Raw genomic sequence first — 27,651 nt, 5'->3', positions numbered from 1 at the left:
GGGGGGGGGCTGAAGAAGTGATTACAACACACCAGACAGTATTAAATAATATTGGATATCCTCCTGGCCATCACTTGTCTTCCAAAACCTCTTAACTCAGGTCTCTTCTTCTGTGCCCTACACTCTTTAACCCTGTTTCCCCAACCTCCTCAGCTCTCACCCCTAAGGGTAGACAAAAAACAACTATGACACCTGGGGGGGGGCGCTCACCTTGAAGAGGAGATTCAAGCCATCCCACTCCACTCCCATTTCTAAGATGAGGAAACTAAGAGACATTAGCCCAAAGGTGCTTGATAGCAGAAGTCTCCGACTCAGGGCCAAGCTTTCCAGCTTGCTGAGTGCGGGGGCTCAGTGGACACAGGGGAGGTGTCCGTGGGAGGGGGGTATCTATGCATTTCAGGGAAGGGAAAGACCGCCAGGAAGGGGGTCTGCTTTCAGCCTCCAACTTGGTGCTACCCTGGTCTGCCTGACCCCAGGGCCCCTGTGGATGCTTCTTGCCGCGGGGTCCCGCTCAGATTCACATAGACTCAAGGGTTACTCTCAACCCAGTCTCCTGGTAAGGTGTCACTGAGGTGGGGGGGTGGTATTGGGCCGGAGATCCCCAGTTCATGACGACGATCATGGATCATGGGACGCTGACTCACGGCCGGACCACCTGACAGCTCAGCGGCAGGCATAGAGGGCCCTGCCAGGGGGTTCCCCAGCTTGAAGCCTTGTTTACCTTCCTGACCGCCGCCTTGGGGGCGGGGAGGGCGAAGGCCGAGCTCAGCAGCAAGGCATGCTGGGAAGGTCGGGGCCTAGGCCTAGGCCCTGGGGAGGAGGGGGGTAGAGGGATAAGGGGCTCTTTTCCAGGACTGCGTCAACCCTCTTCTCTCTGAGCCTTCCCATTCCTCCTTGCAAACTCACTGCAGTCCAAAACGGCCTAAATGACCATGACCAGAAAGCAAGAGTTCCTAGTGGCGTCCCTGGGGTCCCACTGCTTGTTTGGGCAAGGGTTGTTCCTAAAATCATTGTTCCCCTAATCAGGTGGCTTTCCGGTGAGACTCCAGAGGGACTGAGATCCTAAAGCTTTTGGGGCGGGGCTGCCAGATGCGCTGGGGCGGGAAGCCCTACCGCAGCCCAGGCTGCGGGTCTCCCAGGCCGGGGTGCTGCTGAGTCATGCACGCACGGACTCCCGGGCTGGGTTGCTGCTGAGTCACGCACGCACGGACGCTTGCACCTGCGGGCCGCGGGCTGCGGGCCTCGGCCTTGCACGCTCCTTCCCAGCCCTTGCTCCTACCGGTAATGCCGTGGTTTGTCTTGGCGAACCGAGGGTCACTTTCCCAGAGGGTCACTTTCCCAGACTCACCACGGAGATGCATTGGGGAGACCTGGAGAGTAGACTGCTCTTTCCTTAGGGTTGCTCCGGGCAGGGGGCTCAAGGGGCTCGAGGCCTTGCCTGCTCTCCATGCCAACTGGACTAGCCCTGTGAGCAAATCAACTTTGCATCTGCCTACACCACCCCTACACACACACACCATTCCATCACACCCGCCAGTCCAATCAACAGTCCCTTGGTATCTGGGTTTCCCAGACCTCTTTGCCTCTTGCTCCCACAAAACCCACCGTGAAAGAGCATGAGTTGGACCCAGCAGTTCTGACCTACTCCCAGGATCTCATCTAGGTTGGTGTTCAGTGCCATCGAGTCGATTCTGACTCTTAGAGATGCTAAATAGGGTTTTCAAGAATCCGCTGGTGAGTTTGGACCCCGGACCTTGCATTAGCAGTCCTGTGCTTATCCTATAGCGCCTCACCAGGACTCCAGGTGCAACATAGGGTGGCACATAATCTTTCTGCCTCACTACTTCCAAGGCGCTTTTCAGCACACACACCACCACCACCACCCCCGCCCTTGTTTCCCAGGCCTTTTGAACAGGTCGCTTTAACATCAAGTAGTGTTCCTTTGCTCATGGCTCCGAGGGCGGTTGGTCTGACCCCCTGCTCCTGAGGTCACAGGCTGCGACCCCACAGGCCGTGGGTACTACCTGATGAATCGAACCCTGTGCTGAAGGATGGATGTTTGGGCCCCTAGGGGTCTCTTGGACTATACTGAACATGTAGTAACCGCTGCTGCTGCAGGAAGCCTCCTTAGCCTGCCCTCCAGAAGCGTGAGGGCTCTGGGGATACTCAACCAGTCCAGCTCCCTGCGTTTTCCTAGTACCTTTCAACACATCCCGTTACCCACTAAACTGGGAGCTCCTTTGGTGGATGGAGCATGCTGTGGGTTGCCACCTCCGGGAGACTGATTGTCCCGAATAGCCTGGGGGCTGACAAAATTGGCAAGGTTGGTCTTCTTGTTTGTTCTGGCCAACAGTGACCATTGGACTGCCTAGGCACCTCCAGGCATCAGGCCTCTGTGCTCCCCCAAGCCCTTGCTCTGGGTATCCCCCAGCGGCCTGGGGACGCTTTGCTGAGTCATGGCCAGGCCCCAGGGAGGATATCCCCTGCCTGCCCCTTTACCCTAGGGTCAGAAACCAGATCTCAGGCTTAGACAGCAGGCTGCCAGAGCGGCCTCTTGGACTCTCTGCTGCATTGGGAAAATGAGGAGAGGGGCTGACAATGAAGGGGGGCTAGCGACAGTGAAGGGGAGTCACAGGAGACGTACGGTGGAATCGGGCGCGGGGCCCCTGCAGGGAGGCTCGCGAGTTCGGCGGCTGAGCAGCGGACTCGAGGACTGCGTGTGGAGACCCCGCCCCTGGAGACCGGGTGGGGCGGGGCTTCCCACTTTTCCTATAAAGGCGGCGCTCCCGAGGCTGGTGTAGTCCAGCTCGGCTTCAGCCCTTTCCTCTGCTGGCTATGGCGTCTCTCACAGTCAAGGCCTACCTTCTGGGCAAGGAAGATGCCACCCGCGAAATCCGCCGCTTCAGCTTCTGCGTATGCCCCGAGCCCGAGGCGGAAGCTGAAGCCGCGACTGGGCCCGGGCCCTGCGAACGGCTGCTGAGCCGAGTGGCCGCCCTATTCCCGTCACTGCGTCCCGGAGGCTTCCAGACGCACTACCGTGGTGAGCAGGGACAGGGGCGGCGGCAGTGACGCAGACCGAGCGGCCTCCTGACGTCCTGCTCTGCGGGGCGGAGGTGGCTGCTCTTCCTTCTCTTCGACGTCCAGTGGGGTGAGGGAGAGCTGCTCTGCCTGCTGGGTGGGCGGTGGCCCGCGACAGGTCCTGAGTTCGGTCTCAGGTGCCACTCTGAAAGTGTCAGGAGTGGGGACCAAGGCTCGGTTCCGGCCCTGTCCCAGCTGTTCCCTTCTTGGGTCAGGGACTTCCAGACGCTGAGGGTGGACCTCGGGCCTTAAGGCATGAGATACCCCCAACCCTACCCCCCGTGATGGCAAGGACGCGCAGGGGCGTCCTCTCTGCTTTCCGCGGGCGGCGAGCACTCAGGTTACACTGACATCTTGCGGCTGCGGAGTCGGTGCCAGCTAGCACCAGGTGGTGCGTTCCGATACTGTCCTGGAAGGGCTTGGGTGGATGAACGACCTGGATGGAGGAAGGGGCTCCAGGAGAGGGGGGAGGAGGAGTGACGCAGGTAAACAAATGCCAGATCACAGAACGCCCGAAACCAGGCAGAGTACCGACATTGGCGCTAGAGAAAGGGACAAGAGATCAAAGCGCAGTTCATTAGGCCTTAGTGTAAGGATGGAGACTTTGGGGCCCGAGATCGAGCTCAGTTCCTTTCTGTGCTGGAGTGACTAGAGACTGCTGGGAACGAGGCTGCAGAGGCTGTTGAGGCGCGGCGGGCGAGAGGGCGGGGCAGCCAAGACCAGCCCCTGGGAGGGGACAGTGCTGGGACCTCCCTCAGCAGTGCTGTCAGCCTGCCAAGTCTACTCCTATCTTTTTAAACAACTTTTTTGAGATATAATTTACTTTCCATACAGTTTACACATTAAACGTGTTTAACTGAATAGTTGAAGTGTATGGCTTTAACAACCAGAAATTTATTTCCTCACAGTGTAGGAGGCTAGAACAGCAAATTCAGAGTGCTTGCTCTAGGGGAACCCTTGTTGCCTTTCAGCATCTGTAGGTCCAGTATTCCTTGGAGATCTCCATACATCTTGGCATCAATTTAGGAGCTTCAAAGTGCACAGACCCCAGGTCCAAAGGATGCCCTCCACTCCCAGCTTTTCTATCTTGGTGATAGTAGGTCCCTCTGAGCTTTGCTCACTTCTCTTTCTTTTAGATCTCAAAAGAGATTGACTCAAGATACAACCCAGCCCAATTCTTTAGATTGTATCTGATAGGATAATTATATTAGAGTTGATCACATCAGATCAACGGGTCCTATCATGGGGTGATTGCATCAGTAGTAGATTTCATCATGGATGTGATAACTACATCTTAATTGCTATACCAGTGAGAATCCTCACCAAGTCAACACAAATCCTAAACTATCACACTTTCCCAACCCCCACAAGAGCCTGGTTACCTCCAATCCCAAACTACCAATAATCTCCTTACTGTCTTTATAGATTTGCATGTTGTGGGCATTTCATAAATGGAATCCTATGTGGGTTTTTGTGACTGATTTCTTTCACTTAACATTTGAGATGTATCCATATTGTAGCGTTACATAATATGGTAGAACACTAATCCATTATATGGATACACCACATTATGTTTATCCAGTCATCTGTTGATGGACGTTAGTGTTGTTTCCACCTTCTGACATCAGCCTTGTTCTTGATGTTATGATCTGGTGGCCACAGGCCAATTGAGCCTGCTGATGGAGGTGTGGTTTGGCCTGCATGGTGGTGGCTTAAAACTACTTGAGCCAACATCTAAAAATTAGAGATGACATACAATTATGAAATTTTAGCTTCTCTAGGGATGGAAGCAGCAGTGGTGTCACTAGGGTTGGTGTCACCCAGTGTGGTAACTCATGGTGTCACTCCATCCCCTCTATGGACTTCCTCCTGCACCAGACCATACGGCAGTAATGTTTATTCTCAATTTTAATCACAGAATGTTTAATAAATATAGTTGTAAAGTGGCTACAATATGGATGCTTAAATGCAATATTTCTTAGATTATATGAATACTAGCAACAAAATTGTTTTATAACATCTATGTTGAATTACACCATTATTATTTTTTTAACTTTTTATTTGTAAAATGAGAGAAGGTTAACAGACAAGATCATCAGCTTTACATTCAACAAATTATATGCTTTGTTTCATCTCAATGATTACAATCCCCTCCATGCAACAACAGTTATCCTACTTCCTCCCTGTGGCTTCCCTTTTACATCTTATATTTCACAAATGAAGCAAAAATATTTGATGTTCACATGTTGTTGTTGTTAAGTACTGTGGAGTCGGTTGCGACTCAAAGTGACGCTGCACAGGGTTTCCAAGGCTGTAAAATCTTTACGGGAGCAGAAAGCCTCGTCTTTCTTGTGGAATGGCTGATAGTTTCAAACAAAATAAAAAATATATATATTCATTTTAATTTCTTAAGGGCATATTCTGCAAGCCAGTCTCTTGCCCTCAGGCACACAGCCTTACTCCGTCCATGGGCCTAGAGCCCGCAGATGCTCTATCTCCTCACCATTGCCTCTGCCACCATCTCTGCTGTTACCAGTTTTCTATGTAGGATCGCATGCTCCACTCATGCTCTTCCTTTTTGATGTCCCTGGGATTGTCTGCTCCTGAAATGAAAGATTAACTACTTCCCCCTTTTAGTTATACATCTTCTACAATTATAGTTGTGACAATCACAATTAATCCTGTTAACACTTACTCATAATTGAATCCTAAAATCTTATCACTGTCATCTCTCATCCCCTTTCACCAGATCCATCTAGAGAAGAGGAAAACTTGAATTACAACATTTTTAGTTATAACATTATTAATAGCTGAGTGTAAACCTTTATTTTTCTCTTTTTTTTCCCCTTTAATTACTTCTTCATTGTCAAAAGAGTATTGGTATTTGTCATAAATACTAATTATTACAATACCAGAACACTTGACAAAACAGACTATAAAACAATGCAAGGAAGGACACTGTGTTTGTAGCATGTGCAGACAAAATCACATAGTGATTCTAAGCATCAGTGTAATTGGGTAATAATGACAGCTCTGACCAAATGAAGTGCATTAGAAAATTGAAAAGGTAAATTAGCATAGATCTTTAGCCTTGTAGGTATATTGATATATGTAAGTTGGACTTGGAATCCAGCTGTGGCTGCTGCAGTTAATGTGCTGGACTGCAAGGTCGGTTTGAACCACAGGGTTGGAGGTTTAAGCTCACCAGCTGCTCCTCAGAAACCCTATACAGGGTGGCTATGAGTCAGATTCCACTCGGCAGCACTTAACAACAACAACAATGAGCCTATGAACAATGTGTTTCTTGTTATAACTATTGTTAAGTTCTGTTGAGTTGGTTCCGATTCTGAGAAACCCTGTATAGGGTTTCCGAGAAACTGCTGGTGAATTTAAGCCACGAACCTTTCAGTTCAACCTAAGCAGTCCAATGCTTATCCTACAGTACCACACCAGGACTCTGTAACTAACTATGCTGTTGTTGCTGTTAAGTGCCATTGAGTTAGTTCTGATTCATAGCAACCCTGTATAGGGTTTGCCAGAAACCGCTGGTGAGTTTGAATCACCAGCCTTGTGGTTCAAACCAACATTGCAGTCGAGTGCTTATCCTACAGCACCACACCAGGGATGCTGAAATACTTTACAAAACAAAAACACTGGGAAACAGGCCAATGAGCTTGTCTGTATTGCTCTTCTAAAGCCTTAAGAAGCCCAAGGGCTTTGGAGGGCTGGGTCCCTCATACCAGTTATAGGCAGATGGCCCACTTGAAGATAGGCCTGGTTGGATAAGGACTGAGGCAGTACCTTTTCAAAGAGGTTACTGGTCCTGGAGCAGAGCAGTGGATGCAGCTGCCACTGCCATGCCTTGTATACACACACATGCCTCTGACATGCAGCCAGGGACCCAAGTTGTAGTTCTTACGTTCCCAACAGCATTAGAGTGAGCGGGTAAGCCTCTCATGCCCACCCGCCTTAGTTCGCACAGAGATTCCAGTTTATAGTCTCTGAAATGCCCCTTCAGCACTGGCTTTAGCTTATTTCAACTCGTATCCCACTGGTAGTCCCAGGTCTCATATGCTGCCTTTTCAACCATCTAGATGAGGATGGAGACTTGGTTGCCTTTTCCAGTGATGAGGAACTGACAATGGCAATGTCCTATGTGAAGGATGACATCTTCCGTATTTACATAAAAGGTAAGCACTGCTCTGAGTGCAGCCTGAAGCTAGGTGCTCCCTCCTGAGTAAAAGTTGGGGTTGAGGGCTAGGAATTTGAGGACTTTTTATGATTGCAGAGTAATAAATGCTGAGTTTGCCCATAGAGAGGAGTCCATGTTTACCACATAGAAGAGAATAGGGTCTGAAGGGTTGCTGAGTTCACTCTTGATTGTGCCCAGACCATGTGCCACAGGGCTGGTGGCAGCTTGAGAGTGGGCTGCTGCATTTATTTTAGTGAGAAGCAGCTCTTTTCGTCTCCTCAGCTGGCTAGGCTCTTCATGCCTGAGTTTTAGCTGCAGGGATCTCTGGTTGCTTTGTTGCTGTCACCTGAGCAACTACATTCTCTGTGGGACTGGGTATTTAGTGAGCAAGGGTGTGGTGGGCCTTGCTGACTGACAGATCTGCATTGGTGATTGAGGAGGAAGATTTGGGGGGCCTCAGCTCAATGGTTGTATCCACCTTTCCTGCAGAGAAGAAGGAGTGCCGGCGGGACCACCGCCCCCCATGTGCTCAGGAGGCACCCCGTACCATGGTGCACCCCAATGTGATCTGTGATGGTTGCAATGGGCCTGTTGTGGGAACCCGCTACAAGTGCAGCGTCTGCCCAGATTATGACCTGTGTGCCGCCTGTGAGGGGAAGGGCATGCACAGGGAACACAGCAAGCTTGCATTCCCTAACCCCTTTGGGCACCTTTCTGAGGTGAGCAAAGCCTCCATGCAGTCCTAGGGTGGGGGCTGGGATGGCAGGAATCCCCTGACCCTGCACTGCCCTGTTCCTTTACCTGCTCTTCCCACAGGGCTTCTCTCACAGTCGCTGGCTCCGGAAGCTGAAACATGGGCACTTTGGGTGGCCAGGTTGGGAAATGGGTCCACCAGGCAACTGGAGCCCACGTCCTCCTCGGGCAGGGGATGCTCGCCCTAGCCCCACAATGGACTCAGGTAAGGTTCACTCAGGCAGCCTCTCCTCTGTGTGATGTCAAAGACCAGGTGAGTGGTAGGACCATTTTTATATCTTCCACATGCACTAATATCTGCTACGCCCACGGGTTGGGTCAGATGCTTTCATAGTCATTTGTGTGAAGAAGAGCCCTGGAAAGCAGGGAGTATTAGTTCTGTTTCACAAGTAGGAAAACTGATTTGCCTAGCAGTTTCACGGCATGGCCCGTCTGGATGCCCTGAGTTTGGGTCTACAAGCCATCCAGCCCCTGGAGCTTCATAACGCACCTGTTCTCTTCTAGGTCAACTTTCAGGAAACCCAGAGCCGCATAGTCACTGACTAAAGTATAAAATGTACACGTAGCTTGCATTCTACCTTTTTGTTTTCTGGTTTTCTTTTGTTTTTGTATTCTTACTGTTTTTGCTTTTAAAAATTCATTTCGTCCTTTGAGACAAATGTGATGATATCTCAAACATGGCCAAACATATGCCAAAGCCTGCTGGGTTTCTGAGCACCAGGGCCACAGACAAGAGTAGGAGTAGGCTGGAGGATTGGAGGATGGATTGGTTTAGGATGTGGCTTCATGGGTGCAGGTGGCTGGAGGAGCATGGACTGCTGGCATGAGGTGTCCACTGGGATACTGCCTGGGGTGGTATTGACCTTGGGGGGAGGTGATAGGACTTCAAACAGTATCAGAGTCATTGATAAATGTGGCTTCAGTGAGTGACACATACCTTTGTCTTTGTTTTTTAAATATCAAAGCTGCTGGTGCCTCAGAGGATCCCAGTGTCAACTTCCTGAAGAATGTAGGGGAAAGTGTTGCAGCTGTGCTCAGCCCTCTGGGTAAGTGGTCTTGCATCCTTCAGAACAGCTGAGTGTTTTGTTAACTTAATGTGCACATGACCTTTTGGCAGCTTTCACTTCTGACTCTGAGATGGGTAACTGCTGTGGCCTTGAGGCTGTCGAGTATGTGTTGTGTCAAGGCAGCCTTTGCCAAGTGCTGGATCACAGGCAAATCAAGGTTCAATTCCCTGACAAAGTCCTTAGCTTTCCACAGGGTGGGACATGGTTGGAATATTCCCAGTAGGAAAGATGACCAGATTCTGGTTGAAAGACCCAACTGCCAACTTCTGACTGCTCTTTTGGGAGGATAATTTGCATTTCCCTCTTAAGTGAGCCTTGAGATGTATTCAGACTTGAGCTGAGTATTTAGTTGATGTGCCATAATCGTTTCCTTCTTTTCTGTTTGCAACTCCTAAGCCTTTCATGGGTGCTTTTTGGGCCTCCATCTAGAGTGGAGAGTTGGGGGATGGCAGAGAAAGGCTGCCTTGTCACCTTCCTGAGACTCCTGATTTCAGAATAGGTAGGTTAGCAGAGTGTGTGACATGCCCTCAGTGAGCTCTGGGGCTCACTGCTGTGGCTTTAGAAAGCACCTGCTTATCTGATGGTCTGATGCTGGAGACTGCAGGGCTAAGGTTTATGACAATGATAATCAGCTAATGAAAGGGAATTGTGATGGATCCATGACATGAGCCTGTCTAGGCTAGGAGAGAGCATATCTTTCGGTCTGCAGTGTCCAAGTACGTGTCCCATGTTTGAAAGAATACTGATGGAAGGATCCCCTGCTCTGGCATACAAGGTGACTGCCATCTTCCTCCAACTGAGACCATTTCTATTCACACTGATCCCATCCCAGGACACGCCTTTGAAGCAAAGAAGACATCTGGGCACTGCTGCTGAGATAAGACAACTCACACCATGCATTGTTTCTGCACCATTTAGGGCTCTTGAGTGTGAGAAAAAGCAAACAAACAACTGTTATTCCTCATGCCTTCCCACAAAGATAAACAGTGGAGGAATGATCAGATTGTACCTGGGAGATAAGCTCTGAATAAATGCCATCTGACACTCATCGAAGATACAGTCAAGGTTTGCAAGAGTGAAAAAGTCTAGGGGTGGGTGTCCCACTGCTCCACGGACTCTGAGGCAGTCAGTGCAGCAGTGCTGAGCTTCAGAATTTCGAATAGGGTTTGGGGGTTACTTTTAGGTATATGCAAACATTATTAAAATTAATTATTTTGAAGAATAAGTCCTTCACTAAAAGAATGAGACATCCTGGAAAGTCAGAATCCAAGATAACTAGGTCAGTTCACCTTTCTTGGCTGGTTTCGTGAGGTCAGGAATCTCGTTTTTGAAGGCTTCCCATGTGATCCTGCATCACATTTAATGCCGTCCAGAGCCATCTGTGTGCCTGTTCAGTATTGTAGAACTGATGTGGATTCCCTAGTCTGGACATTTAAGAATACTTTTACAAGTGCTCAGAGTTCCTTTGGGATAGAATGTAGGGCTTTTTTTTCTCTCTTAACTAGGGAGGAGCCTAGCACTCTACAAAATAGGGAAAGTGTCAGTAAAATTTGACCGAATGGCTTCTATTGGGATTTATTTGAGGAACTACTTAAATTCTAATGTTGAAGTTATGAGTATTTGCTTTCCTTTATAAGGTGCTTGAAAGCTAAGATGACTCATATTGTTAACCAACAACAAGGGGCTGTTCTGAGAGCAGGGGCCTAAAAGGAACCCAGTCAACAACCCCTCCCTCCCAGGGGACAGTGTGATGAGTGAGTCAAGTGACTTAAAGACCCAAAGCTTTTTTCCGTCAGTGCTGTGAGAACCAGCTGAGCAAGTCCACAGGTGCAGGGCTAGTCCTGGCTCAGGGGCTACAGTCACTGATAACAAGGACTGAAGCAGCAGAGCCCTTTCTCATCACAGTGCTGGCTAACACATACACCAGGCTCTGGGGTAGCCAGGCTCAGACTAGTACACAGCCTGGTAAGCCCTGAAACCTCAAGGGGTTAATTATCACATTGGAGAAGCCCTAGTTGTATAATCTCTGAACCCGTCTACAGAGTTGTCAACACCATTTTAAAAAGAATGAGCAACTGTAAGTGTTCTCTGTCCTCTTCCTTCAGCTTTTCTGTTTGCTTGAATATTTTCACAATGAAAAGTTGGAGAAAAACCAACTTAATGCACATGGAGGTACTTGTAGTTAAGCTTGTAGTTTGCTCCCTCCCCTAACTCCACTAAAATGAAAAACAATAAATTAAACAAAATGATAAAAATGAGAACTGGGTAGAGGTGGTAACCAAGAGTAAAAACACCAGAAACCTAGGTACCTACCTGCAAAGGGTGAGGTAATGGAAACGTCAGGAAAGGTAAGAAGACCACAAGGACAAGGGGCCTGGCTGAAGCATCACTTACAAACCCCAGAGTCCCAGTAGGCCAGATAAGGCCCTTGCCCATTCTTGCAGGTTTAATTCCTTGGGCAGCTGATGAAACATTACTCAGAGACATAACCGAGGATGGGGGAGGCACCAGGCAGAAGCTGGGCATCATGAGTATTCAGTGTCATCAGTGAGTCCAGCAGCCCCTTCCTTGGCTGGGCAGGAGATTGGAGGTTTCCCGTTCAGGAGAAGCTAAATGTTGTCTGAGACGAGCTCTTGACATCTGGGCCCCCAGGCAGCCTGTAGCTGGGATGCTGATGATGCCCTGCCCCACAGCCTTGTCTTAGTGCCTCACTAGGAAAGCTGTTGAAGGATGTGGAGAAAGGTAGCAAATCTTAAACAAGAAGGCATCATTAAAGTAATTAAATGCTGTCAAGTCAGTTCCGACTCATAGTAACCCTGTATAGGGTTTCCAAGGAACAGCTGGTGTGTGTTTGAACCACTGACCTGTGGTAGCAATCCAGTGCTTATCCTAAAGTGCCAACCAGGACTCATTCAGGTTAGAAAAACAAAAAAAACTATGCACAGAAATAATCAAGGGTACTACTTGGTCCAACAAAAAATAATGCTTATGTAATAGTACCAATATAAATGCCAAATATTATTTCAACCAAAAATTGAGTTTCTGAAAGGATGGAGGGAAAGGGAGGCAATATTGATGTAGAGTAATATACATTGTTGTTAAGTGCCAACCCATAGCAACCCTGTTTAGGGTTTCCGAGGAGCGGCTGGTGAGTTTGAACCACCAACTTTGCAGTCCAAGCTGACCTTGAGGTCGAGTGCTTTTCCTACAGCACCACACAGACAGGTGTAAACTTGAGCATTCACAACAGAACAGCAAGAGCTGGAATTTGGCTTTAGGGAATATGACAGGGCATATGGGGGAGTAGGGTAGGCAGGATTGTCAGTGTTCACTCTTAGCCTTTTGAAGGGTTTGACCCTAAGCTGTAGGCGTGTGGTGGTGGTGGTGATGTGCCGTGGAGTTGGTTCCGACTCATAGTGATGCTATATAGGGTTTCCGAGGCTATAAATCTTTATGGGAGCAGAAAGCCTCATTTTTCTCCCACAGAACCGCTGATCGTTTTGAACTGCCGACCGTGAGGTTAGCAGCCCAACTTATAACCACTATGCTACCAGAGCGCCTTTATAGGTGTGTAGTCCTTGTCAAATTAAAATTAATTTAAAAGCAGGCCAGAGATGTCTGCCCTCCATCCCCTCACCAGGAGTGCTCAGAGTGTGTGAGATGGACAGGGACATGCTGCTCTGTGCTGCACAGACAGCCTCACAGGCCGCTTAATCCATTGTTTGCCTTTGAAACAGAATTCCAGTGTTTAAGTACATGTTTTTCATATCACAAGATATGACATGCAAACCAAATGCTTCATATGGTCTTCAGCTAAGGAAACCTGCCTAGGGCCTTTTAACTCCATGTAGTGTTTGGGTCTCACCCTGTTCTTAGGGCCTGATCTGCCTGACATGGAGCCCTGTATGAACGGGAATAGCAGGGATAGCCCCCAGCACCCACCACCTTGCCCCTGATTGGGTTGCCATGGAGCCTCCATGGGTCTTCTGATTGCAGGCCACACCTTTCACACATTCTGTTTTAGAGTCGTGCTGTCTAGACAGGCTGACCCACCATGGCCCTGCTCACAGATCCTCTTAGCTCCCCGTGGCCACACGGGAGGCCCAGCTCACTTGTCTGCATCTGGACCCACTTCCCTGGGTGAATTGACTCCACTGCTCTCTATCCTCCTCCAGACCCTCATGCTCTGATGATGTTCCCCCTGCCTACCTCCCTAGATGCCCCTTCCCCTCACCACACCACCACACGATTTCTTCCTCCTGGCTGAACACCCCAGGATAGAGCTGATTCTTTAGATGCCTGCTCGTATCTGGCTGTGCTGGGCTATCTGTATACCTCTGGATCCCCCTAAAGGAACAAGGAATAGAAGTTGAGATTTGTTTAGCTGGCCTCCTGGACGCTTGGTTGGAGGCTGGAAAAACAAGATCTTCTGGATGTTAGCAGAGATTGTTTTACTAAGTTTGCAGAAGAGAAAAAGTGTAATATGATGGACATGTCAGGAAGCCAAATAATAAATCTGCAAAACATTTAGGTGAGGGTATTGGGACACCCTGAAGATCAAAGATGATCATCCATTTGCCATCTGCCTCTTGGCTTTCCAGGACATAGCCTCATACTGGTCATGACGCTTGGGCATGAGCTCTTCTGTCACCTCCAGTATCTATGTATATCCACACGACGGATGCTCCATCCTGATCTTCACATGCCTATGAGGATAAGACCTGAAAGCACTCATCAACCTGCAGCCCTCCAACTTGCTGAGTTTACTTTCCTGTTTTTGTTTTGCAATTCCCTCTCAGAGCAATTTAATACGTTTTTGTTTTCTTCTTGCCTCTAGGCATTGAAGTTGATATTGATGTGGAACACGGAGGGAAAAGAAGCCGCCTGACACCAGTCTCTCCAGACAGCTCTAGTACAGAGGAGAAGTGCAGCTCACAGCCAAGCAGCTGCTCCTCAGACCCCAGCAAACCAGAGGGCAACGTGGAGAGCGCAGCGCAGTCTCTGACAGAGCAAATGAAAAAGATTGTCCTGGAGCCTGTGGGGCAACCTGAGGCAAGCCTTCTCTCCCTCACCTGAAAGGTCAATTAGCAGTACTTTCTGCCCACAGCACCTCTCAGCCACCCTCCCTCACCAATACTGTCTGTTTCTGGGCTATGTAAGTCATTCTGTGAACCTTCTGCTAGAACTTGTACAGAAAAATAGACTTGGCCTTTGCAGCAGCTGCTCACTGTGCCCATAGCTTCTTGCCTGCCCTCCACACAGACACAGGAACTTGTGCTATGATCAAGCTCTGCCTATTGCTCATGTTCTGATGTGTTCATGATGAGTTTTGTTCCAGGAACAGATGGAGTCTGATAACTGTTCAGGAGGAGATGATGACTGGACTCATCTGTCCTCAAAAGAAGTGGACCCATCTACTGGTGAGCTCCAGTCTCTACAGATGCCAGAATCAGAAGGGCCAAGCTCTCTGGACCCTTCCCAGGAAGGCCCCACAGGGCTAAAGGAAGCGGCACTGTATCCACATCTTCCTCCAGGTAAGTGAATTCAAGCAGTTTGCTGCTTTTAGCAGCACAAACAAAAAAGATGTGGTATTCTTGTCTTGGGTGTCTGTGGCTTTGAGAAAATTAAGTGGTTTTGTCCTCTTACGCCTATGTTGAACAATAATAAGTTCAGCTCAGCTCCTATGACAGCCCCTAGACCAAGAATTCAGAAGGCAGACATGATGTAGAGGAAAGTACTGGATTTGGCACTACCACATAGGTTTCCTCATGGACAGTGCTGACCTTAGGACAGGAACCACAGCCCAGTTCCCTACAAAAGCCAGACAAGAACCAAACGAGTAGTGTGTAGGTAGGGTGGACACTTGGGCAACACAAGAATGTACCCGGAATAAAGTCACTATTGCAACCTAGCAATGAATTTAAAACAGTTTTTAAGTAAAGGAAAGCCCATCTATGGGCCAAATCTGGCCCATGGGCTGTCAGTTTTTATATCCTCTCTGCCTTGGAGCAAGGGTGGCCCAAGGATGATTTTTACATTTATAAATGATTAAAACAAAAGTACTATTTCATGACATGTGAAAGTGATACACAATTCACATTTCAGTGTCCATACAGGCAGCTTTGTTGGAGCATAGCCTTGCTCATTTTCTATGTATTGTCTAGGCTGCTTTCATGCTATAATGGCAGAGTTGATTATGTAACTGTGACAGAGTCCATATGTTATAGCTTGCAAAGCTTAAAATCTCTGGCCCTTTACAGAAAATATTTTCTGGTCACTGCCCTGTAAGGGTTCAGGGTGCACTTGGAGGGTCCGGTCCAGTGGGCTGGGGGAGATAGAAGGCTGCTGTAGTTGTTACACATTGGGCTCTGCATTGGTCTCTCCTCATGGGCTCCTGTGACTCTCTTTGGCAGAAGCTGACCCCCGGCTGATTGAGTCCCTCTCCCAGATGCTGTCCATGGGTTTCTCCGATGAAGGTGGCTGGCTCACCAGGCTCTTACAGACCAAGAATTATGACATCGGAGCTGCTTTGGACACCATCCAGTATTCAAAGCACCCACCACTGTTGTGACAGTGTTTGCTCGCCTAGTCTGTACCCCATTTTGTCTCATAGTTGTGTTGAGCTAGTGTAGAACCGCAGACCCTATAAAGGGCCAGTTTCTCAGCATTCTTCTTCCAGAATCTGGGGGGTGGGGATGCATGAAGCCTTTTAGGGCAGTAGAACAAGTGACATGAAGGAGAAGTTCCAAGTATGTGTGTGTCTGGGAACCTAGCTGTATTGAGTTTTGATGTTTGAGCAACGAAACCAGCGTCCCTGTGTGCCCTGGCTCTGGGCTTTACCCTTGCTGAGGACGTGGAGGGCACACTGCAGCCTACTGCAATCTCCCCACCCCCAGGATGATACCAGCAGTCCAGAATACATCTTGCCTAATGACCTTCTGCTTGTTTTTGTTTTTTTTTAAATGGCTGATAGTATGCTGACATTTAGTTGATTATCCAATAGAAACCTGATCTATTCTGATTTTAGATACAGTAATGTTACCATTTCGTCAGGGAGCAGAAGAGGGAGAATGGGGTTAGGACAGGACAGCTCAGTACTGGGAGTTTGTGTTTGGGAATAAGGAAGGGCTAATGAAGGCCAGTCTGAGATGTTGGTTTCACTCAGTACTGCCTCCTTGTTTATAACCACTATAGCTCTTTCCTTTCTAAATGTATTAATTGCTTCTGAAGTATAAAAATTCCTTTGTAGCCATTCTGTTGTCATATTTGTAATTAAATACTGTAAGCACTTTAATAAAAAACACTGTCCTCTCCACAAAAAAATGATCTGTTTGACTATGTTTATTGTCAGCTTTCAGTAGTCTCTATAAATTATATTCAACCCTATGATTTAAAAGCAACTTAAAGGAAACCCTGTTTCCAGTGACGTAGAGATCTAGTGGACTAGGGCTCATGTAACAAATGGACCCATATTAACAATACACTGGCCTCAGTTCACAGGTCATCGTCAAAGTCCTCACCAGTTTTAAAGAGGTCACACAGTAGCACAGGTGGGGGTTGCTGTTCCACTTTGACCAGGGGCCCACCTTCTACCTGAAAAGTCCTTGAGACCCATGGCTTCTCCACAGTCTTTTCACAGGGCCTCCTGGCCCCAGATGTAGAAGAGGGTGGGGCCCACGGAGGCTGGAGAACATCAGGATGCGTGGTGGGGCTGCCTTCCTTCAGGCTGTGGGTCCAGGACTCAGATTGTGCTGGACCAGCTGAGCTGGGGCCTGTCTGCAGTGGGCTCAGAGGCTCTTTTTCCACACGGGAGCTCTCTCCAGGCGACAGAAGAAATCGTTCCCATTTAGAAGATACAACCTTAGCCTGCTGGGCAGACCTGGGTGGTTTCCACTGAGAAACAGTAAACTCACTGGAAGTCCAATTCTCTGAGTTCTGGAGGCAGCTTCCTTGTTTGACTTTCCCTGTCAGGTCAGTGTAGCTCTGAAATACAAGAATAGAAGATGGTCACAATAAGCCCCGAGCCACAGAAAGAGGGAGCTCTACGGTCCAGCACGATTGTTGTCTGCGCTCCTGGTTCTGGAATGTCATGTTCTTGTGCTCTACTACTGGCTAGTTCTCAGGCTGGAGAGATGCTTTGTTTTTCAGGTTTATCTCACTGCAATTTCTCCATTAAATTCCCAAAGCTTTCCAAAAAAAGAAGATAATCTCATATAATCAGGAAATCCACTATATGTGGATCTTAGAATCAGGTAGGGGGCCCTGGAAGGAGGTGAAAGCAAGAAGACCCCTTAGAAACCAGGACGCCGCCTTGCTGCTCAGGCCCCAAAGATGAGACTGTCTGTTCAGCTGCGTGGAGGAGGATATTCAGCTATCCTGGAGAAAGGACAGTCAGGATGCTGGTTAGAAGTCAAGATGTTGAGACTTCATCTCACATACTTTGGATATGTGGTCAGTCAGGACCAGTGAAAAAGTGGTCACAACAATGAAATCAAAGAACGGTGAGGATGGCGAAAGACTGGGCAAGACTTTGTTTAGTTTGTTGTTTAGTTGTACGCAGGAGTCAGAGCCAACACAATGGTACCTAACAAAAACAATGGTGTAGGATCCTGCCTAGAGAAACAGTGACGCCAGAGATGGAGGCAGAAACGATGGCATGGAGAGATGGAGTGGCTGGGGACTTTAGATCCAGAGAGGGAGAGGGGCTGTGTGCTGACAACCGGGGGGCAGGCTTGCAGGGTGTACCCTTTGGTTGGTTGATGATGCATGGAGGGGACTGTAACCATGGCAATGTACAGTGACGAGGTCCCCTGGCAGATGACAGAGGTGCAGAGATCGTCTCTGCCCTTCAACCTCAGCAACCAAAGAAACATTAAATGCTGGGCTCACACTTACAAAGTTAACTTGACAGTAGTGATATATAGGATTCTACCACACTGTCACCCAGGCCATGTGGAAGAGGCTTTGTCTCTAAATTTGTTGTAACCTTGATCTAGTCACAGAGCCTTGATGAGCCTGTCCCTCAGCTTCAATATTTGGCCCAGGGGTTGGCACATGTTAAACACATGAATACCATCATTATCATCAGTGACATTATTACATAATCTGGGGACTAAGGACTATGCACTTATTTGGATGTCTTAAGAAGAATTAACGGCAAAACCCTTGAACTCTGCCTCTTGGCTTTGAGCTGATGTTCTGCACCAAGGTCTGAGAGGTAACCACAGCCAATGCGGACTTATTTTGGGGCTGTGACAGTGACTGACACCAAGAGTTTCCTGTCTGCAGACTCCTCGGCCTAGTCCCATGACTCCCATGGCAGCATGGCGCCAGGCCAGGGCAGTCAGTTTCAGGAACCTGTGTTTGTAGCACTGTGTGTACAGTGAAGCAGTAAAAATAAACCCTTATTAATGAATTCAATGCCTCAAGTATAAAAGCCTAGCGTGAGTGAGGACAAGGGTGGCAACACAGTTTCAGAAATGCAGGGCAAGTCTTATTGTAAAGAGTATGACAAAGATCCACTACTCCCTGAAGAATAAAGAAAATGGCCTTGACCCTGGGAATTCTTATTAGGCAACCATCATGGCTCTACGGCAGGGAAGGGTAGGGAATGTCTAGCCCACGGGCCATATGTTGTTGTTGTTGTTAGTGCTGTCGAGTCAGTTCCAACCCATGGCAATCCTGTATAGAGATTCCTAGGAGCAGCTGGTGAGTTTGAACTGCTGATCTGGTGGTTCAAACTGATCCTGCAGTCCAGCACATAAACCCACAGTAACACACCAGGACTCCATGGACCGTATAAGGTCAGTGAAATCATTTGGTCTGGCCCTGCCAATGCAACTACAGTGCCAACCATCACGTTGCTGTTTGTGTTAAAGTGCTGTCGAGTTGGTTCCAACCCATAGCAACCCTGTATAGGGTTTCGGAGAAGCAGCTGGTGGGTTTGAACCACTGACTTTGTGGCTCAAACTAACCCTGCATTCCAGTGCATTACCCTGCAACACTACACCAGGACTTCAGCCATCACATTAGGTGTGAATTAATTAAATGTTTGACCAAATACAACAAACTAATTTTTAAGTTGATAATTTTGTATGGCCCGCAAATGGTGTTAAATTTTGGCAAAAAAGTTTCCCCATTCCTGCTCCAAGGGATCAGATGGCTTGCTGACCATGAGGAAACAGCATTTGAAAGGTTAACTATTGGAAGGGAGCAGGGTACAGGACAGAGAAAGGTTGACCTACAGCCAAAACAATAAGACACCTGAGTGGAAACTGGGGCTTTCTGGGAGTGTCCATCAATTGACAAAAGAAAACAAGAAAAATTTTAAAATTCTATGTACGCTCAATGGTCACTGGAACCAGAAGAGAAACACTGACCTGGGGCTGCCAGGTGACCTCAGAGTCAACTTTGCTTCCTGAGTCCTTGGCATCAGGGCTGTGTGGAGGCTGGACTGGGTGTAGGCTCCATTTCCTGGTGTGGAAGAAAGTGCTGTCAGCTACCCCAGGGCCTGTCATCTGAGCTCCTTACAACTTCTAACTCAGTGGAATCTGGCCCCACCACCCCAGCACAGGTAGGAACCTTTTCATTCCTTCCAGCTTCTTAGGTGACTGCTTAGCTTTTGTTCCACCTCAAATAACAGCTTGCCAACTTCTATTCACAGCAATCCATTTCTCTGTTCAGTAGCTTGAAATGGTTGGAAAATTATTTTAAACTGAAATTTATTCCCAGTAGCAACTGTCCCATAACAGCAACCCAAGATCCTTGGCATCAAAAGATTTCCTCTCTAAGCTGAAAGCTCCCAGCCCTTTGGCTACTCTAACACACTTAGACTGAGTCCTGCCCTTAAAGCCAATTATTTCCTCAGGTCAGTACAGTCTGAAATGTTAAGTGACGACTGTAAAAACGAGCCACCATAATGTCTGCCCTACCACCCTTCTGCACCGCAGCACCCAGCCCCAAGCCAGTCCGGAGAGGGCTAGTAACGATGGCTGCTGTTCAGCTTCCCCTCACTGGGGCGTCTCTCTCACTGCTGAGCACTAGAAGCGGTTCCTCAGTCTCCGCATTCCACACATCAATGAGGACAGAGAGCTACACTGATGAATAACTTGGTACCTTTTTCTAAGGAGGTTGTTACTGAAGGGAGGGTCTGACTTCTTTGATTTGGATGAGGGCTGTTTGTTGGAATACACAACTCCTTCTTCCAGCTCCAGTTCTTTGGAACCCTTTTCCAGATACTTCAGCCAGCGGCTCTCTGTGGGCTGTGATCGTTCCTACAGGATTGGGAAATGAGTTTATTCTCAGAGTTGGAAAACAAACTCTCCTGCCCCATTCTTAGGTCCAAGGGTCTCAGTGCTTATGTCTACCTTGTCACCCAGAAGACGGGAAACTGATGCCCTCAAGTGCCACTGGGCAGCACCCACTGGGGAAACAGCAGGCATAGCTCATTATGAACACAAAACAGCCCATGCTCCCTGACCCAGTGACTCCTAAAGAAGACAAAAAGGCCCAGAGATGCTAATCAAAGTTATAAACAAGAGCAAATACTATTTATAATAGCAAACATTTGGAAATAATGTAAATATTCTGTTGATATTTTTTTAAAAATGAAAGTCATCAAAGACTACATAGCAAAATGGGAGAATGAGTTTAGGATGCAAAAAGCATTTCTTTTCAGTGTAATGGATTACTTCACATGGCTCTTGTACCAGTTGTCCTTGTAACTCCCACCAAATAACTTTTGGGTAAGAAAAGGTGGGGGATGTTGGTATGATTCAGTGTGGTTGTTAACAGTTAACTGTGATTGTAAAAGTTGGGAACAGTTAATGTGGGTTGAAAATGAGCCATTTCAGAAGCAGGAAGGGGGCTCTCACTACATCACAGAAGAGCCAGGAGTGGAGTACATCCTTTGGACCCTGAGATCCCGGCACATTGAACCTCCTCACAGGGACAGACAGCTGTGACACGAGAGAAGTGGCAGAGGAGCAGCAGCAGAAGAACCAAAAGCCAGAGCATGAGAGAGAGAGTGGTGTGGTGAACTTCTCCAGCCCATGGAGCAAGTACAGTACAGTGACTTTGGGCAGGAGGTTTGCTTGCAGAATGAGGTGATCTCCTGAACTTAATTGTGTAAGTTGGGTTTGCTGACCAATGGAACTAGAGCCGAGTGCCTTCAGGTTGAGTCTTATGGTGGAGCGGTATGCCCTGTGTGCATCTATCATCAACCCTAAAGAGCTTTATAACATTGCCAGGGCAAGGCAGAAGCCAAGCCAAGGGACCGAGGGTCAGAGACCTGCCTATGGGTATGGCAGACGAGAGGCTGCCCTAACTGGAAGAACTGTGCCCTGAGCATTTCTGCCTGTAATTTGTAACCTATTGACTTAAACCTACTAAGTGTGACTATGGTGTCTAAGTTCTGTGGCCACTGCAATGAATTATCAAACCTCGTTGAGAAAAGATGGGTGTGGGAAGAATGCTTTGGCATTCTTTTTTTGGTATTCTTATAAAGGTATGAAATTAAATCTGTAAATGAACAAAAACTGGAAGTATATACACAAAGACACAAGAGCTGTATTAAAGTGGAGTGCTTTCGAAGATGCTCCTTCTATAGTAAGGCTATCGAGGCCAAATGGAGGGGGGGCATTGCCCAGGCAGCCCAGCAAGCAGAGGCAGGACTTGGCTCCAGGTGGCCAGGGAGGCTCTGGCTGTCTACAACTATCTTCACTCCCTCTCGCCTTGGCAGGACACAGAGTTTCATGTGCCCACAGCATCTTTGATGTACTAGTGGTATCACCTACTCATTGACTCAAGCATCTACATACACTGCCCACCCCAGACTTTGTGCACCTGCTCTGTCAGCCTTTTCACTAGGCACTGGGGCAGAGAACAATCGGATGTGACTCACTCTGCAGAATCTCATGGTCTAGTAGAAAGGTAACATGGAAACCCAGGGACTTCACTGCATCATTCCCTACTGGAGGTATGCCCAGTGTTGTGGGAACCAAGAGGAGGAAATACAAAGAGGTGAAGTTCAAGTTAAGTTCAGAAGGTAGAGTTCTACAAACAGAAGTAAAAGTCCTTCTCATGGAGTACTGTAATTTTTGTACACATGTCTGTCTCTACCCTTACAAGAGGGACAGGGTTTATTCATCTTTGTGATACTTATAGTCAAAGTACCTGTTATTTAGTGGCATCAGTAAGTGTTTGCAAATGACGGAACCCTGTAAGGTACACAGAACCACTCTCAGTCCAGCCTACTTGAGACAGATGTTCCTGACTTACCTGCAGACTCATGTTTTCATTCTGCTGATAACCCACATGTTTTTCTTCACTGGTGTTTACAGGTTCTTCCAGAGACCTTAGGGAAAAATTGTTCATAAATTCTTTGTAAAGTGACCAAGAAAGATGCAAGAATTTGACAATGGATTTCAAGACTATTTTGGGAGACCTTAGGGAAAAATTGTTCATAAATTCTTTGTAAAGTGACCAAGAAAGATGCAAGAATTTGACAATGGATTTCAAGACTATTTTGGGAGTCTTAGGAACTTTGCTGTTTTAACATGTTCATAATATTCCAACAGTTGAGAAAGCTTAAGCCAGATGGGCTATTTGTTTCTGTGGACTCAGGCTGGGAAAGCCCTGTCAATACGAAATAAAACACAGGTAGAAGGTGTAGGTGCTAGCCAGATCAAGTTTATATCCTGACTTTGCCAGTGATATGTGCGTGACTCTGGACACATCACATAATCCTGCTGTATCTCAATTTTCTCATCTACAATGAAGATACAACTGTACTGGTAACTGTGAAGGGAAATGAGGAATATACATGTGCATATATTTCTGTGTACTAAGCTCAAGGCCTGGTACACAGAAAGTAATGTCAACGGAACATTCCTGCCATCTGTAATGGAGGTGTTCCCATCAGATTGGGCCATAAGAGTCTTTACAATTGCTCAACTATTACAGGAGGGAAGGAATGTTACTGAGCTTGATTGGTCACAGTGACTCATCTGACCCCCTAGGGGACAGTAGTGCCCTTTCACCACATAAAGCCTACAGCAAGGGGATGAAGCCTCTGTAGTCTTGAATGGGGTGCTGGATGGCCAGTAGAAATACTTATGATATAAAGACTAAGGTTAGGACGAAAGGCTACATTCATCCGTGTCACACAGGGTTGTTACAACATATGACTAAATTGGTACTCTCTCTAGTGAAGTACAAGAACCTCAAACTACCACATACAGCACCGCTACCTCAGTTTATCTATAAAAACCAGTACATCTTTCAGCTCTGATTTCTTCAAATACCACCTCTACCCCATTCTCTTTTGCTGGAATTCTTGTTGGAATCCTCCAAATCTCTCAACTTTCCACTCATATTTTTCTCTTTTTCCTTTCTGTGCAACATTGTGAATAATTTTTTCAGATTTATCTTCCATTTTACTAATTCTCTCTTCAGCTGTGTATAATCTGTTTAACCTAGCTATAGGATTTTTAATTTCAGTGATTAGGTTTTTCATTTGTATTGATCCTTTTTAAAATTTGACTGGCTATCTTTTAAAGTTCTATGCTCCTTATATTAACAATCTTTGCTTTTATTTCATTAAGTATATTAAACACACTGAAGTCTTCATGGATCTGACTTTGCTTCCTATCTATTGTTTTTGCTCATTGACTTGTTTCTTTGAGTGTTTTATGCTTTTTATATGAACAGATGCTCTTGGAAATTTATCTACGGGATACTCTGAGGCTTGGGCAAAAGATTTGTTGCTTTAGAGAGGGAATTGTAGTTGCCGCCTGTGTTGTTGCTGTTAGGTGTTGTGGAGTCGGTTCCAACTCACAGCAACCCTGTACAGGGTTTCCAAGGAGCAGCTGGTGACTTTGAACTTCTGACTTTGTGACTGAAATCAGCCTGGTGGTCCAGTGTTTTATCCCTCAGCACCACACACCAGGGCAATTTTAAAGTAAATTATTGGTTTCAGGATGTGCAAAGAACTTAAAAACAATGTGACAGCTCCCTTTTGCTAAGTAGTCTTGGAGAGATGTTTTTCCCTCTCCTGACACTACCAAGGTTAAGACAGGTAAGTTTCCTATTGTGGGTGGGTGTATTTCTCATTCATTCATACACTGAGGGTAGTCTTTTGGGGACTCAGCTTTGTGTGTGGGGCTCTTAATGTACTTCCCACATTGAATGGGCCCTAGGCTCAGTCTCTTGTTTCCTATACCCTTCACAGTACTTCACATGGAATCTGCAGAACACCAGGCTTCAATTCACCATGTAGCTCCCATGTTTACTCTTTGGATTGTGACTCTTACATCATTTTCACCTTTTAGGGTTACGTTATTTTCTTACCTGTTCATCAACATATTACACACACACACACACACAATTCTACCAGGTATTTCAGTTGTCTTCAGTGGGAGGATTGTTCAAAGTTTATAATCTGTTACATTGTAAAACATAGAAATCTAAGGGTTTTTCCCCACTGTATACTTCCAGTATATACTTAAGAAGAAAACAGGACAAGAGAACCTTACCTCTCTCACACTACTATACCTGAATAACGTCTCTGAAACCTGTCCCTGCAGCAGATTTAATTTTTGGACATGAAGTCTACAGTCAGCACCAGAGCCCTCACCGTAAGCCTGAGAGACCAAAAAATAATTCCGTTTGAAAAGTGTTGGCAGAATGTCGGGAAGTAAATCATTAAAGAGGCACCTCAGGGAGGGTAAGGCTGTACTCTTCAAGGTCCCAAGATACCTGAAGCACCACAGGAATCCTAATAACTGCTATTTCTAGGCTGAATTACAAATTAACAGTGTCAGGAACTAATAGTTTAGGTCCACCTGGCTCTCCCACTAGCACCCTGAACTTTACATATCAAAGTCACACTCAATCCAAAGTCCTACATAAAATCATTAATGAGCACTGTCTTAGTTATTTAGTACAGTTATAATACAAATGCCTCCATGGATGGCTTTAACAAACATTTAGCTTAGGAGACTAGAAGCCCAAATTCAGAGCACCAGCTCTGGACAAAAGTTTGTTGTTGTTATTGTTAAGTGCCATCAAGCCTGTACCGACTCATAGCGACATTTTGCACAGCAGAATGAAACACTGCCTGATCCTAGGCCAACCTCACTACTGTTGTCATGCTTGAGTCTATCGATGCTGCCACTTGGCCAATCCATCTCGTTGGGGGTCTTCCTCTTTTTCTCTGACCCTCCACCTTACCAAACATGACATCCTTCTCCAGTGACGGGTCCCTCCTGACAACATGTCCAAAGTACTAGAGACAAAGTTTGGCCATTTTGGCTTCCAAGGAGCACTCTGGCTGGTCATTGTCTCTATATGTCTTGGCATCAATTTCTCCCTGTATTTGGGAGCTTCACAGTGCAGAGACCCCAGGCCCAAAGAATGCAAATGACTTCTGGCTCATCTTTCTTAATGGTGGTAGGTCCCTCTACTGTCTGCTCACTTCTCCCCTTTTATCTCTTGTAAGGTAACAGGTATCACAGGTCACATCCCAGGGGAAACTCCCCTTACATCAGATCAGGGTTGTGATGGGATTACACCTTAATCCTTTTACTGGTTTATTTTACTCACATGACTGCCACATGACATCATTATATAACTGCCAAACTACTGAGACTCATAGTCCAGCCAAGCTGACACACATTTTGGGGGAACATAACCGCTTTAACATAACCTAATCAAACTCCATAGGATCACTATGAGTCGAGACCGACTCGATGGTACCTAACAACAACAACAACCATACTCCATTAATCAGAGGCAGATGTTAGGATTTACAACACATAGGACCATTACATCAGATCATAATATGGAAGACAACCAGATGATACTGGGAATCGCAGCCTAGGCAAGTTAAAACAAATTTTGGGGGGATACATACAATTCAGCCATTGAAAAATAGTAAAATGCATGCTATTAATTAAACATGCCAGGCTTCCTTTACATGTTGTTGTTCATTGCCATTGAATCAATTCTGATTAAGCAACTCCATGTGACAGAGTAGACCTGACCTACAGGTTTTTCCAAGTTATATTGTTTATGACCGCAGATCCTGTGGAGCTGCGGAGTGAGTTTGAACTTCCAACTGTTCTTTATTTAGGAAGACAATAAACAGCAGATAAAAACAAAACAAAACAAATACCATGACAAATTGAGAGAGAGAACATGAAAGAAAGAAAAAAAAAAATATATATATATATATATATAAACAAGCAAGTTTCTTACCCAGGAGACACCAAGACAAGTTGTCGGGTCCCCTCAGGGTAAACCCCCTACCAAGACTAAGACTCAATGAGGATACACAAGTAGACATGCACTCTGATTGGTGACCACGTTCATCAACGATAAGGGGAAGTGAGGGAAAAACAGCAATGAAGCTGTGAGCTAAGCCCTACAACATTCAATAGACTCCTGTGCACCCAGGTGGAGACCTGGTTGGCTAGCAGTGTGGCAAAACCTAGGGACTCTTGGGCCCAGAGTCAGTGACATGGCCACAGAGGACTAGGGTGGAGAGTGAAGCATCCAGCTGCTAAGAAGAGAGGGCATTTGCATAAGAACACCCACACTTGCAGATAGTACCCACTGGACCTGGCTTCAATGACTGGATGATCAGAGCTCAACCAGAAGAAGAAAGAAGAGGGGGAAAAAAAAAGAGTAATCTGATAGAATTTGATGAACTTGACCTACACCTATGGATGCAGTAGCTCAAAAGAAGTAACAAATCTTTACAGCGAGGATCATTCCCACCCCATCCTACAGGGATGGACAACTTGGACATTGGCTACCCAAAATAGGGGGGGCTACAAAGGCAAGAAGTAACTGGCTTACAAGCTTTCAAGAGGGAACCTAGATCCAGAGGGCCTGGAGGAAGGTAGAATCTCCAGAGTAGTATCGAATCTGTCTGGGCGGGGCTAATGAAAGGAGATGGGGATAGGACCCTTGTAGTACAATAGTGAATAATTACTATCAGGACTGACTATGAGGGTTGGAAATATAAAGGTGGACGTTTTGTAGCAAAAGAAGGGGAGTGATTGATTTTGCAGTCTAGAAGCCAAGGTCCCTGGGACCATCAAGAGAGAAGAGCGGAGCACAGGACCCTAACAGAGAAGCAGTGATGCCAGAGAGGAAGGCAGAGATGATGATGAAGAGAGATGGAGTGGCTGGGGACTCTAGACTCAGAGAGGGAGAGAGGCTGTGTGCTGATGACTGGGGGCAAGCTTGAAGGGTATAGCCTTTGGTTGTTTGATGATTCATGGAGGGCACTGAAACCATGGCAATGAAACGATATACAATAGGATGAATGTAAAGTTAATGTTCTCCCCATGTAAACTATCACATAATTCACAATAAACATTGAAAAAAAAAGCTTTCTATTTTTGTACCTTTAAGAGTACTTTTGCCCTGCCTTTTTTTTTTTTCCATATAACTTGTTTTATTACAATGATTATAATCCCCTCCATATACCATCAGTTAAAAGTATTTCTCTCTATCCACTTTAGCTTTTTAAAAAACACACAAACAAAAAAAAAA

The 27,651-nt window shown here is 46.7% G+C and overlaps 2 protein-coding genes across 2 annotated transcripts in view; one reads left to right on the top strand and one right to left on the bottom strand.

Moving 5' to 3' along the window:
- The window catches only part of SQSTM1 (sequestosome 1), a 21,657-nt gene extending 5,791 nt beyond the window's left edge, over positions 1 to 15,866 (top strand). Inside the window, exons 2-9 of the mRNA XM_006874447.1 lie at positions 2,807 to 3,040; positions 7,173 to 7,268; positions 7,760 to 7,989; positions 8,087 to 8,228; positions 8,989 to 9,069; positions 13,928 to 14,142; positions 14,429 to 14,624; positions 15,504 to 15,866. Coding sequence (XP_006874509.1) covers positions 2,836 to 3,040; positions 7,173 to 7,268; positions 7,760 to 7,989; positions 8,087 to 8,228; positions 8,989 to 9,069; positions 13,928 to 14,142; positions 14,429 to 14,624; positions 15,504 to 15,661 — 1,323 coding nt within the window. The 5' untranslated portion in view covers positions 2,807 to 2,835 and the 3' untranslated portion in view covers positions 15,662 to 15,866. The remainder of the gene's footprint in view (positions 1 to 2,806; positions 3,041 to 7,172; positions 7,269 to 7,759; positions 7,990 to 8,086; positions 8,229 to 8,988; positions 9,070 to 13,927; positions 14,143 to 14,428; positions 14,625 to 15,503) is intronic.
- Positions 15,867 to 16,584: 718 nt separating this feature from the next.
- LOC102831317 (chromosome unknown open reading frame, human C5orf45) overlaps positions 16,585 to 27,651 on the bottom strand; it is a 34,853-nt gene continuing 23,786 nt past the window's right edge. The window contains exons 3-7 of the mRNA XM_006874463.1: positions 24,643 to 24,731; positions 22,369 to 22,444; positions 20,206 to 20,363; positions 19,470 to 19,563; positions 16,585 to 17,073 (exon numbers count right to left, since the gene is read on the bottom strand). Of these exons, the coding sequence (XP_006874525.1) occupies positions 16,585 to 17,073; positions 19,470 to 19,563; positions 20,206 to 20,363; positions 22,369 to 22,444; positions 24,643 to 24,731 (906 nt within the window). The remainder of the gene's footprint in view (positions 17,074 to 19,469; positions 19,564 to 20,205; positions 20,364 to 22,368; positions 22,445 to 24,642; positions 24,732 to 27,651) is intronic.

This window comes from Chrysochloris asiatica, unplaced genomic scaffold (assembly GCF_000296735.1).
Source record: "Chrysochloris asiatica unplaced genomic scaffold, ChrAsi1.0 scaffold00279, whole genome shotgun sequence".
In the NCBI taxonomy this organism is placed as follows: Eukaryota; Metazoa; Chordata; class Mammalia; order Afrosoricida; family Chrysochloridae; genus Chrysochloris; species Chrysochloris asiatica.
This window is presented reverse-complemented; position numbering and strand designations above follow the sequence as displayed.